Consider the following 12,397-nt stretch of genomic DNA (forward strand, 5'->3'; position numbering starts at 1 on the left):
TTTAATTCATATTTCGGACTACATGCTATAGTATGAATTGTTTTCAAATTTCAGACATGCTTTAGTGTGACTTTTTTAATTTTATTTCAGATTACATACTATAGTATGACTTGTTTTTCAAATTTCAGAAGACATGCTATTGTATGACTTTTTTTTTTCTCCATTTTTTGAAGTATGCCCCGACCCACTGGCTCCCCGACGAGGGCCCGCATATTACTGCTTGCAGTTTTAATTACACTTCGAACCAGTCAGTAGAAAAACAAGGCGGGCGCTGGGCAGGTAACTTAACTAAAAGTCTATAAAGTGTATATTGTACAGTGGTAACAGTTAGCTGAAATCTAAAACTAAAACTAAGCTCTTACCTGTTCAGCTATCGGTTACTTACTGTCTGTAAAGAGACTCCCACGTCCGGCTGCCGTGCAGCTTTCTCTGCTTATTGGGTGAAGTGACCGTTCTCTTTCTGTTCCCCTCCGCTGACCGACCAACGAGGTTGACGAGGTGGTTGTTTGTCGTCTGCCGTCTCTGAATCGGTGTCTGAATTCAGCTCAAATAGGTTTGATAGCGCTGTCATTACTTCTCTGCTGATAAAGTCATGTTTGGCGGTAAGTTTAGGGAACCACAGTCCTGGTCAGGCGTCACTCAAAAAAAAATAGTCAGCCAATCAGAGTAGATGCTTACTACAATTAATGAGCCTTCAGAGAGGTGGTGTAAAATGACATTGAAATAGTTTTTGACACTGAAAACCACAAAAATATCTTCATGAGGATGTCAGGACTATAAATAAAGCACCAGAAACGTCCCCAATATGGGACATTTAAGAGTAGAAAGACTGGACTGAAAACTACCTAAAATTCAATGCAAAATTTCAACTATTAATTCCATAAATTGCTACGGTCTTATTTTGTTGGACGACAAATATCCTTCCCCATATTGGCCAGAACTAAAGCCAAGTCGATTTAATAAAACTTCCCCATACCTTGACATTCACTGATGTTTTCTAAACAGTGGAAAGCAATCTTAAATCCAATACGTAAACTGTCGAATAATTTCCCTTTGATTGCCAATTTATATTTCCAGAATTAACAAGCCATGATGGTGCCTGGTCTCATCCCTGCCCATTGTCTAATAACAGTGAAGAAACAAACAAATAAATCAGTGACATGCAGAAAAATAAAAGCCCACTTTTTTACCATTATAGTCTTGGCACCAATTTAATGACACAATGTGACATTTTAAACTGATCTTCCCAAGCCAGAGGGGATGTCCATTATTTTTTTTAGCTTATACTTGGTAGAGCTGTGTGTTTCCTGAAAAAAGTGAGCTCTTCAAATCAAGACAGTCAAGTCAAACTTGCTGAGGTTGGAAACTGAGTTTGGATCTGGCAGAATGTGGGTAAGAGTAGGTCTAATCATCAGTACTGCTAAATTTCCTGTACAAGGACAAAGGGTCATCAATGGTCCTTTTGCCGGAGTAGTTAAGGCTGATTTTTGAAAAAAACAAGTATTTAGTTGATAAAACCAAATGCTAGCTATAAGTTCATTTTTGCATTATTTGTTGGTATTGTAACAAGCCAACAAATGTGTTCTGATCAGTATTGTATTTTTTTTTTTTTGTTAATTCCCTCAATTCTGTGAAAACACAACCATCTCAGAAGCCAGTCCGTGTGTAGTCATTCACTATGAAGGAAGGGTTAAGAGTAAATTTCAACTTGTATTTTTACGGTGGTACTGAGGTCAGTGGCAACATGTTGGCTAGGCTGTCAATGAGGTTATCCAGACCCCACAGGTAGCCGTCTTCTCGATTACCCTCTGCCCATGGGGTGCGGTGGTTCACGGTAAGGTGCGCGGGCAAGGTCGCTGTCTTTCCGAAGTCGATCATCCACACTCCTGTCTTGCCTGTCCACTCATGTACGAACAGTAAGGAGCTGCCCACAACCTGCAGGGACAAAGTGTGTCATATCAAACCTGCAGACAAACACATTTCAAATGTAGATGTGTGTGTCTACTACGCTGTTCAACAAAACGGTCACACAAACTGACCTCGTGTGTTCTGAAGAACTCCGATGCCTCCAAGACCTGTCGCAACTGCTTCAATCGTCTTAGATAGCCCCACTAAAGGGGAAGACGCACGTTTTAAAGAAATAAAACAAATCGACAAGTGTGTGTAATTCACTGAAGGTCACACTCACCACAATGTGTGTATTGGACTCTACAAAGTTGTCAATAGCTTCCACCACTTGCTCTCTGCTTTTAGTCCTTTTGAAGTTTGTGTGACACTCTCCATTCACCTTCTGCACAGGAAAGACAGATAACAGCATCACGTATGCAACATTTGGAGCTATTAGACTATGAAGATGGACATCAATTACTGCGCAAACAAACAGCATTTTTAAAGCCTACACAAACAGCATGTGCTCCCTATATAAATATGAATAGGAATCAACGACCTGACAAAACCGTCTCAGAACTTTTCTTACCCTGAATCCTTCGATACGGAAACCCAGGGTTGTCGTGGAGCTCAGCGTCTCCCTCCACTGCATGTACCTGGTTTTCAGCACTGCCTGCTGGGCCCTTTCCTGGACTGTTGGGGCCTCTGGGTCTACAGACACCATCTTTTTATACATGTCGCTACGAGGCTGAGGCCGTTCTCGGGCCACCAGCAGCTCCTCCTCGAGGTATGTGCTGTAAAGAACAGAGCCTACTTTAGTGCTGGAATACATGTCTCTCCCTTCAAATCTGCATGAAAGATTCAATTGCACTTGATGACAAAATCTGACGTGTTACCGGCTGCCCATCTTGCAATCCATGATGGCAGGTGTGTTGAAATGGGTCAACAAGTTATCCATGACATTGTAATCCTGATCGCTGCGCTGCACTACACCGTGATAGGCTGGAACAAAGGGCCTCAAAGTGTCCTCCATTAGCCTCAGGTAGCATTGCTGCTCCCCCTCACAAAACCTCTTCAGCAGTGTGCCATAGTCCCCAACATGAAAGCTCCCTGTGGAGACAAGCGAGACAAAGGAGACTCAGAGGAAAGGACTCACAGAATGTGTGTTATTGCAATAACTGTACTGTTGCTATTTTTAGGAACAGAACAACACTGGCCAAGGAGCAAAATAAAAGTGAAGAGAGATCAGATAAACAAACCTGCATGTCCGACCACTTGCAGCCACTGTTGAGATTTGTTGGGAGTCATAGGAAGGAGAGATAAAGTCCCACAGCTTTTTTGTTTCTTCCATGCAGAGTTCTGCTTGAGAAGACAAAAAACAACAACCTTAGTCAGTTATTCTTTAGCGCGCACACACACACACACACACACACACACACACACACACACACACACACACACACACACACACACACACACACACACACACACACTCTCTCTCTCTCTCTCCAGGTCACACTCCTGTTTTATTTCACACTGGCAGCAAGAATCTCAGACTTCAGACTCAGACACTCAAATTATGGATCCACAATGTCTCCATGGAAACAGCTCTTCCCCAGGAATAAGTGAAGACATGCAGAGGTCAGGTTAATCAAACATTTACAGGAGGCACTTCTTTTCTACTGGAAACTGATCTTAACCACTACTTGACCAACCAGTGGACAACTGAACACACTTGAGACAATGTCACCACTCTGTCCCAGTTTTGAAATGTTGCTAAAAATGTAGCACGTACAAAATTATATATATGGATTTGTTGACTGGAGAGAAATGTGTCCAAAATTAACATTATTATGTTCGTCACATCATTATGAATTAGATACTAATCTAGCAGTTCTGTTTTGAAGTAATACCTTTTTTTTTATGCTTTTGACTGCAGATCATACAACCAAAAAATATTCAAGGTCAGATTATTATTATACTAATATCTTAGTTAATATTGGGCTCTCACAGATATGCCGTTATTGGCACTTATGTTGGCCAATATAAGAAGTTTTTTTTACAAAACATAATGCAAAAAAAGATAATTGGAGCACATTAGAAATTGTTCTATTTGTGTTGTTTTTTTGTCGTTGTTTTTGTTATTCTCTATACCCTCTTGTGAAGTTTACTGTTTCAGTGCACTGATATCAATGTGAACAATAAATTGTAAAGTATTCTGCCTCCATTATACATCTTTGTCACAAGTGTCAAAAGTGTTTGCTAACCACATTTAATAGATCATTGCAAACAAAATTCTTTATAAACACTGGAAAGAATATTGTCAGATATATCAATATCGGAAATTGTTGTACTTTCTAATATCGGTGTAGGCAACAGATTTATCAGTCGGGCTCTAATTATTATAGCATTAGGCTACTACCACACTAAAACTATACAGGTACTGTACTTTACTTACGTGCTATTTTACACTTCTGCTAAGTCATAAAAACACATTACAACAGTAAATATCGGCACTTAAACAGAAACTTTTACTTGAGATAGTTCTTAACATAAATATTTGCATATTTGTGGCACATTTTTTTTCAGCAGTAGTTATTGATGACGATAAATCAGGTTTTACATCAGTCAAGTTTTGAATGCAGGCGTTTTACTAATAGTGGAGCTTTAACAGAGTTATATAACTTATTTATATGAGATTATATATTATTACATACTTTTTTTTTTTTTTTTTTTAAAGTATGAGATACTTCTTCCGCTACTTCGACTTGCCAACCTCGTCCCGCGTTGCTGTGTCTGCTCGGTGCCTGTAGGGGGCAGCGATGCGCCCGAGAGGCGTCGAGCCTGCGTCAAATGTCGGCAGGAGGAAGAGGCGGCCGAGGCAGCGCAAACAGGAGAAGAAGAATTTAACGGTTCCCGGTTATTGAACCGCTCCCGTCGCCCCGGTGCCCCGGGGGCTCACAACAAACCGCTTCGGGACTTTCAGATCACCGCCGGTCAGTCGGCCAAGTTGCTCCATTTGCTCCACCGAGTTAAACTCCGCGATGTTTCACTCGCGAGCAGCTGCGCGCTGACACTTCACCGGGACGAGGAGCACCGCCGCGACCGACGGTAACGTTTCCGTTTCGCACGCCGGACACCGTTAACGCGGCTACTCACTGCACCGACGGCCCGGGTCAGCCGGCTTTGCGAGTCAGCTGAACTAACTTAACGATAGTTAGTCCGTGCTAGCTAACCCGAGCTAACGCGGGTCGAAGGTGTTTAACTTCAAAAGTGAAGTCGAGCGCGAGACGTAACGAAACGTAATGTAACGTAATGTAACGTGACGTAACGGCGCCGTGACGCAGCACGAGACACTGTTGACATCTTACCTTTGTTAGACGCGACCTCGGAGCTCCGCTGTACAACACGTGATGTGTCCCATCAAGCAGAACTTTTTCAATAAAAAAAAACACGATGACACCTTTTGAAACGGACTCTGCTCTCTACCGCCCCTCGCGGTGAGTTTGGGTAACAGCAGAATCTGCGTGAGGAGGGAAAACCATCATCATCATCATAATAATAATAATAATATGGGTCAATTTAAAATTACTTTGCTCATGCAAGTAGCTGTTAACTAAAATTTTACGAGTGATATCTGTAGCTAAATTTCAGACACCTTTTGTTTTCTGTAGAAATTACGGTTTTGTGTTTTTATAACTCAATTTACCTGCAACTAGTCATTATTTTCATTATCGATTAGTCTGTCCATTATTTCCTCGATCGATTGATTAGATGTTTGGTCTTTTAAAGTGTCTAAAAAAAAATGTGTCTTGTTTTGTCCTGACCAACAGTCCACAACCACGAGATATTTAATTTATTATCACGGAGGCTGAAGGAACCAGAAAAAAAAAATCCAATTAAAGAGGCTTGAATCTAAGAATTAAAGCAATTTCTTTCTTTTTTTTTTTTTTTTTTTTACAAAAAAAAGTTGGGATTCGTAACAATTAATCATCATCAAAATAGTTGGCGATTCATTTTCTATCCCTCAGCTAATCATTGCAGCTTTATATAGAAGAGCTTGTAAATTGTCCACTAACAACACCCAGCTGTGTTTCTTACAGTAGAGGAGTTCGTTGAGTCCTGTTTCTTCTGGTTGCAACAACTATTTATTCCTCCAGCAGAGACCCAGAGCGATGGAAGAGGGCTCCGAGGTGATGGAGGATATTGTGTTTCGAGGAGTCGAGTTTTCTGTGAAGATCGAGGTGGACAAGGGTTTGCTGAATGTCGAAATCTCCGACTCAATGACGTCAGATCAGTGGAGGGGGGAATTTGATCCGGCGTGTAAGTGGCAAATATTTATCATAAATTAAATGTCATCACAGGCACAAATGATTTCTGTCACCTTATTTATTTATTTATTTTTCTACAGATATTGAAGACCTCACTCGCAAAACTGGCAACTTCAAACAGTTCCCTATTTTCTGTAGCATGTTGGAATCAGCTGTTAGAAAGGTATGTCTGACGCTGCATTCAAGAGTGCTGAGAGAAATCTAGAGGCAGCACAAATGTTCTCAAGGTCACAAGAAAGATTTGAAGAGACAGATTTGCTGGAGGCTGAGAGAGCTGAGGAAGAGACTCGTTCATTCCAGTTCAATTTTTCCACTTGAGCGGAAAAAAAAACCCGCAGTTATCCCGAGCTGTCTTATTCCCCTTCTCTTTTTAATTAACATACAGGCACGAGGTCCAAACTGAAAGAGCCTGGAGGAAAATAAGGGAAGCAATTGGGAATTTCTGGGTGCATTTAAAAGTCGGTCTCAGCTGAACCGTCGCACACTTGCAAACGCAACACACACTCAGACTTTGTGTGTCTGTGTAGTAAGCGTCAGTGCTGTGTTGAGTTGTGTGTGACTAAAGCTAAAGTAAGCTGCCGCGTCTGAACACACCTTAATATCATATGTGCTTATTCATTTATGCAAATGTTTGTTGCTCTACGTATCAGAGACGGGTGAAAAAGTCATAAATATAAAACGAGGACGCTTATCGCATAAAATCTTTTTTTTTGTTATTATTCGTATTATTTTTGACGTTGCATAGTGAACTCGATTTTTCTCCGCAGGCGAGTGATTCTGTTACACTCGACCTCTTGACCTATGCTGACCTGGAGCTGCTCCGCAACAGAAAGGCAGGAGTGGTCAGTCGTCCTCACGCCCATCAGCAGTCATCTGCTCTCACTGCCAAAAGATATCTAATCCTCATTTACACTGTGGAGTTCGACAGGTTTGTGTCTCGTACCTCTGTTGGATCATTGCCCCTCCCGGCCACAGATTGCATTTCCGGGTTTTGTGTGCGGTGAAAGCCGTCTTGATCTGCCTACTGTTTTGTATGTGTAGGATACACTACCCTTTACCTCTGCCCTACGTGGGGAAGCCTGACCCAGCTGCCCTGCAGAAGGAAATCAAAGCACTCAGAGCTGAGCTCAGCGCTCTCACCTCTTCTGGAGTCAACCAATCTGCAGATCTAGAAGTGCAGCGGCTACGAGCAGAGTAGGTTACATTTCATCTCTCTCGCTGTGGCGCACATGAAAGGACGGGACTTTGTTTTTTTTTTTTTTTATGCCTATGACTATTTTCAAGGCTGGTTGTGGTGAAAGAACAGAAGGAGGCCATGGCTAAGGTTCTGGAGCGACTTCAGACGAGTGGAAGTGGCTCCACATCTGGACGAGAGGACTGGAGGATAAAAGATATGGTGAGGACGCTGGAGGAGCAGCTCGTCAAGGAGAGGGCCAAAAGTCAACGCTCGACGAGCAAGAGATGCCAGGAGCAGCGGATCTTAATGCAGCAGGTGAAAATCTTCGAGGACATTTTTGTATTTTTTTTTTTTTTGTATCGGCAGGTTTGAACTTTTTTTTTTTCTCCCTCTTTTCTATCCAGCTGGAGGAGCTGAGAGCATCAGAGTGTGTTCTCCGTGTTCGTGTCAAAAATCTCACCACCGAACTGACGTTACTACGGAGAGGGTTAGACAATCTAAGCGTGTACTATATCTTTACTTTCTCTCTCACTTTCATTCACTTCCAACTAATTGTGGATTAAACATTTGAAGCCTTAATCTGGGTTACTTGCTCAATGCGTACTCTCTTTGTGTGTCTGCAGCAGGGTGACTCCTGTGTCTGGTCACATCAGCTCCCGGCTTGACGGGGAAATCTATCGCTCCCTTTCCCGCGAGAGACGGTCCGGCTTCGGGACGATCAGAGCTCGCTCAGGATCTAGAGAGCGGACGGAGGACAGAGGGCAAAGGTCGGCGGAAAGAGGAAGAAGAGCGGACTCAACGGGGCCACATGCTCGCATACCCCGACCGTCACCTTCTCCCACTGGTAGTAGCTCCTCTCATGATGATCCTTCTGTAGATCAAAAGGCTTTTTCTTTTTCTTTTTAACTTATCAGTTATAAACCACATTTCTAAAATAAAGCAATAATGTGTTTGGATCTCAATATTCGCACCTACTGTGTTCCAGGGTCACGGGTGCCCCGCTTTGACCCAACTGCGTACATCCAGGAGAGACAGCGCAGACAGAAGGAAGCAGATCTCAAAAAGTTGGTCTCCATTCTTTTACCTTTGACACTTTGTGATTAATGCTTCAGCTGCTTAGCTCAACGCCCCCCCCCCCCCCCCCTGTCTTCTGCGCCAGACACAGGAAGGTGCGACGGGACATACTGACATCACCCGTCCTCCCCGAAAGAGGCCGCTCCCGCTCCAGAGACCTCTATCCTCCAGTGGCCCGGTCCGGCAGCAGAGGCAGGAGTCTGTCTTTGGAGCGGAGAGGGAGCAGGAACTCCTCTGACAGCTCATTAGTGGATATGGAGGAAATGTCCAAAACTCTGTTCAGGTGATGAACGTGCCTTGGACAGATTTGTGAAGTCTCTCTTGCAGCTGGTTATATTAATGTCTTTTCTTTTACTGTGTTTCCAGAGGAAGAAAACAGACGTACAATGGACCCAATGTGGTGAGCAATGAGTGTAACCCGGCTACGCTGATGATCGCTGCTCGCCGTCTCGTGTGTTTCTAAACGACGCGGTTGTTTTTGTTGCCGCCAACAAATCTCATGAAAAGACCAAAACCAGCCGCGTGCTCGTCTTTCTCAGCGCTGTCCTTCTTGTTGACTTTGTCTTTAAACTGCAACATCAAACACGTTTGTTACTTCTGAAGATGTAAAGCTTCACCAAGATATTTGTTTCATTTTTGTATTTTAATTTCCCCAAACATCCAGCCACCGTAGTGTCACGTGGTAACACGAAACGGTGTTTTTATCGGCGGCTGTGGATTAATACACGTTTGATATGAGTGCTTTCACACCGACCTGGTTTGGTCTGAACCAAAGAGCTGTTCTTGGTCCGGATCAAACCGAGCAATGGCTCAAATAGTGTGAAGCGTGAAAACACTTTTTGTAATTTGAACGTTTGGACTAATTAGAGGAACTCCAAGCAGGCTATCATCACCCGACAAACAAAAATAGAAGGAAATGAACCAGAAGAGAAGTTAAAATGAGCTGCTGTAGCACACGGGCACAGAATGAGACGAAGTATTTAATAGTAATTTGAGCCGACGGTAATAATGTCATAATACTGATTATAATGATAGCGACAATTAAATGAATCGGTTCCTTCAGCTTCCTCCAATTCAGACTAAAGAGGCTGAATTGATAACACCGACATCAGACGCTCACCCGTTTACAAACCAATCAATTTCCACTTCAGGCAGTTCTTGTCAGTAGGATCAAGTCATTGTTGGTTGTGGTTTTCTCGTGGGATTTGTTAACAATAAGAATACGTAAAGTATCACCAGCCTTATCTTGTGTTTCCTTATCCGTGTGTCTCCAGCCTAGAGGAGGCCTTTTGTCCAGGAAGCCATTATGCAGTACTCCAACACACAGAATCAAAGACAAAGGTAAGTCATGAATCTCTGTTACATTTTTCACTGCAGTAAACTGATTAGAAAAAAAACAAAAAGTCCACCTCGTAATTAATATCTAATTTTCAATTGACATCACAAACTCAGAGAGCTCTATAGACACGGGTGCTGAGCTGTCAGAGATCGATGCCCGGCTGCAGGCACTTCAGGAATACATGAGGGACTTGGACACAGGACACTAACCCGCTGCGAAGGCCACACCTACATAATGTGACCAGACAACTGCACAGCATGGAGGTCCGGCCGTCAGCTGTCCGCAGACCAGTGAGCACAGCTTGAGTCAAACACGAGTGACAAGTTTACCAGAGTGCGTGTTCATACGAGAGACTAAAAGTCCTGCTGGAGGCTCGGACCTCCAGGACGTCAGGAAACTACAGCCATCACTGTGAAGCTCATCCGGCTGCTTTTTGTGGACTAGAATTCTTTCATTTTTATTAATTAACTTAAAAATATGATTGTGTCCGAGTGTAATGTTATCCTTTATTTTGTTGTTTTTAAACCTCACCAAACGGTTACTTACACGTGTCAAATTTGGGCAGTACTTCAGTCGGTGAATGTTTTATTTTTACCCTTAAAATGCTTCATGTTTTCTCTTCTTTCATTTTTAAACATGTCTGACAGACATTGTGGGTTGAGTCACTTTAATGTTTAAAGTTCAAAACACATTTCAGCGTGGGGAAGGCGAGTGGATCATTTGGTTTTCATTTAACAGCACATTTATGTCTGGAGACCTTTTCTTGGGTTGCAGCTAATTATTTTCATCATCAATTAAAAATGTTAATTTGTGATTCTTCACTTATTTATTTGATTTTTAAAATGTCTAAATGTCCCCAGATCCAAGGTTACATCCTGCAGAAATGTCAATGTGTGTCAATATATTGTGCGATAGTTGAGCTACACGCTGATCAGACTGTTAAACCTGAGATGGACTTGTTTTCTTAAAACCCAGTGCATGCTGGGAAACATTCCAGTTCCTGTACCCTGAGGCAATAATCAAGTAGATGAAATGATTGATTGCATGCACGTCACCACGCGTCGGTGGTCAAATGTCGTCCCTGCCAAATCTTTTCGTGTTTTCTTCTCTTTCCTGCTTGATTTTCAGACATGGGGATTTACCTTGTAGCTCATCCACATAGTGGGTTCAAGTTTAACATTTTCTTTATATCCTTTTGAAAATATCTCAAACTCAAGCAGAAAATATATTGAATATTTGTGTAAGAGAACAATACTTGTCAAAAATAACTAACAATTTGTTTTGGATATCGCTGTCTGTGATCATAAATTCATTCCACTTTTACTGATGATCGTGCATGCGAGTGTATGAACACTGACCACTTTTTCATTGTTGTGAAACTGCCAAATTTTCTATAAAACTGCTCAGACTGTTACTATAAATCTTCCTCATGTGATGCCTTTTTTTTTACCTCCTGAAAATATAATTTATAAGAAACATATTTGTTGTGTAAAGACACTATTTTTTGTACCGTTGTGCACTCTGCTTGTTATTTGTTTTTTTTTGCACTGGTGTCAGTTGACGTGGAGCCCGAAGGGAAACCGGGAAGACTTTGCAGCACTGCAGCTGGCTTGTTTTCATTAATTAACAAATAGACTTGTGGGCATAGAGTCGTCCTTTCAGGGAAACCAAGCAGCGTCTGAACAGCTGTTGTGCTCCCAGTGGGAAGCTCAGGAGGGAGACATGAATGCCTGATGTTGGTTTATGCCAGGGGTGTCTAAACTTTTTTCTCTGACGGCCAAATACACGAAAGGCTGGGTCACTATTAAAGTTAACAAAATCAATCAAATGTAGGTACATTATGCTTGATAATTGAATATGCTTAAATAAAAAATTTAAAAAAAACAGCCTCCATCACAACTTTCCATTAAAGGGTTTTCATTCATTTTGTTACAGAAAGGGTGAACGGCTCATTCTCAAAACAGCTGCCTCAGATTGCTTTTTATTCAAGATGGTGATCTCCCTTCACAGCCCTGAATAAAGGAAACAAGGGGATGGTTATATTTAAAGTTAGTTATGCAAATAAGTTATTGGGGTTGTTAACACCTCAACTAACGTTTGTTAGAAAATGTTATCAACTTTAATTGGCTGAATTTATGAAGTAATTGGGCTTTTCAACACATGAACACTGTGTAATATATTTTTTAACTCGTGTAAGGGAGTCGAGAACAGCTCGATTTCTTTCTCGATGACAGAAAAGTCTCGGAAGCGCTGACTGAATTCTGTCATAAGAAATGTGATCACGGACACATATTTCCCCCCTTTTAGCAGAAAGGTCGGCCTTTGGAAAAGCACGTTTGATTTTGGACAACGTGGGGAAGTGCGCAACATTGAAGTCGCGTAGTTGTGCGTCAAAGACGAAGCTTCGCATGTGCATGTTAACAGCCTGGCCTCCACTCTCCCGCACCTTGGCACCATTGAGGCCGTTCCTTTGGGCTCGCCTGTCATCGCTGGAGCCCCGTCCGTTGTAACTCCACACAGCTTATCCCATTTAAGTTCCATCTTGTCAATTGCATCCGACACAGCTTCAAAAATGTCCTTACCCGTTGT

At 42.3% G+C, this 12,397-nt stretch overlaps 2 protein-coding genes across 5 annotated transcripts; one reads left to right on the forward strand and one right to left on the reverse strand.

The window, feature by feature from the left end:
• Window positions 1-1,188: 1,188 nt before the first annotated feature.
• Window positions 1,189-5,335, reverse strand: itpkca (inositol-trisphosphate 3-kinase Ca). The gene is made up of 7 exons (XM_069700497.1): window positions 5,259-5,335; window positions 3,147-3,246; window positions 2,784-2,997; window positions 2,477-2,681; window positions 2,189-2,290; window positions 2,040-2,111; window positions 1,189-1,935 (listed from the first exon to the last, which is right to left on the reverse strand). The coding sequence occupies exons 2-7, from the start codon at window positions 3,193-3,195 to the stop codon at window positions 1,717-1,719; spliced, it is 861 nt and encodes a 286-aa protein (XP_069556598.1). The 5' UTR covers window positions 3,196-3,246; window positions 5,259-5,335; the 3' UTR covers window positions 1,189-1,716.
• On the forward strand, window positions 4,749-11,234 carry ccdc61 (coiled-coil domain containing 61). Of its 4 annotated transcripts, none has more exons than XM_069700494.1 (13): window positions 4,749-4,998; window positions 6,048-6,210; window positions 6,299-6,381; window positions 6,986-7,146; window positions 7,260-7,412; window positions 7,503-7,710; window positions 7,800-7,900; window positions 8,019-8,239; window positions 8,381-8,459; window positions 8,555-8,752; window positions 8,836-8,869; window positions 9,744-9,810; window positions 9,922-11,234. In XM_069700494.1, exons 2-13 carry the CDS (start codon window positions 6,063-6,065, stop codon window positions 10,014-10,016), a joined length of 1,548 nt encoding a protein of 515 aa, XP_069556595.1. In that variant the 5' UTR covers window positions 4,749-4,998; window positions 6,048-6,062; the 3' UTR covers window positions 10,017-11,234. The 4 variants fall into 4 exon arrangements, with proteins under 4 accessions (XP_069556595.1, XP_069556594.1, XP_069556596.1 ...); XM_069700493.1 differs by having other exon boundaries at window positions 6,051-6,210; XM_069700495.1 differs by having other exon boundaries at window positions 6,051-6,210; window positions 8,022-8,239.
• The last annotated feature ends 1,163 nt before the right edge of the window (window positions 11,235-12,397 follow it).

This window comes from Brachyistius frenatus, unplaced genomic scaffold, assembly GCF_029030835.1.
Source record: "Brachyistius frenatus isolate BFR_SWC_R1_liver_20210118 unplaced genomic scaffold, ASM2903083v1 Contig_34, whole genome shotgun sequence".
Lineage (NCBI taxonomy): Eukaryota > Metazoa > Chordata > Actinopteri > Embiotocidae > Brachyistius > Brachyistius frenatus.

Excerpts from the sequence above, each read along its gene's own strand:
- itpkca (XM_069700497.1), bottom strand. The coding sequence starts at position 3,195 with ATGACTCCCAACAAATCTCAACAGTGGCTGCAAGTGGTCGGACATGCA. Across the intron at positions 2,682-2,783 it reads GATTGCAAGATGGGCAGCCG|CACATACCTCGAGGAGGAGC; the intron begins GTAACACGTCAG and ends TGTTCTTTACAG. Across the intron at positions 2,112-2,188 it reads AGTCCAATACACACATTGTG|TGGGGCTATCTAAGACGATT; the intron begins GTGAGTGTGACC and ends CTTCCCCTTTAG.
- ccdc61 (XM_069700494.1), top strand. The coding sequence starts at position 6,063 with ATGGAAGAGGGCTCCGAGGTGATGGAGGATATTGTGTTTCGAGGAGTC. Across the intron at positions 6,382-6,985 it reads TGGAATCAGCTGTTAGAAAG|GCGAGTGATTCTGTTACACT; the intron begins GTATGTCTGACG and ends TTTTCTCCGCAG. Across the intron at positions 7,711-7,799 it reads AGCGGATCTTAATGCAGCAG|CTGGAGGAGCTGAGAGCATC; the intron begins GTGAAAATCTTC and ends TTTTCTATCCAG.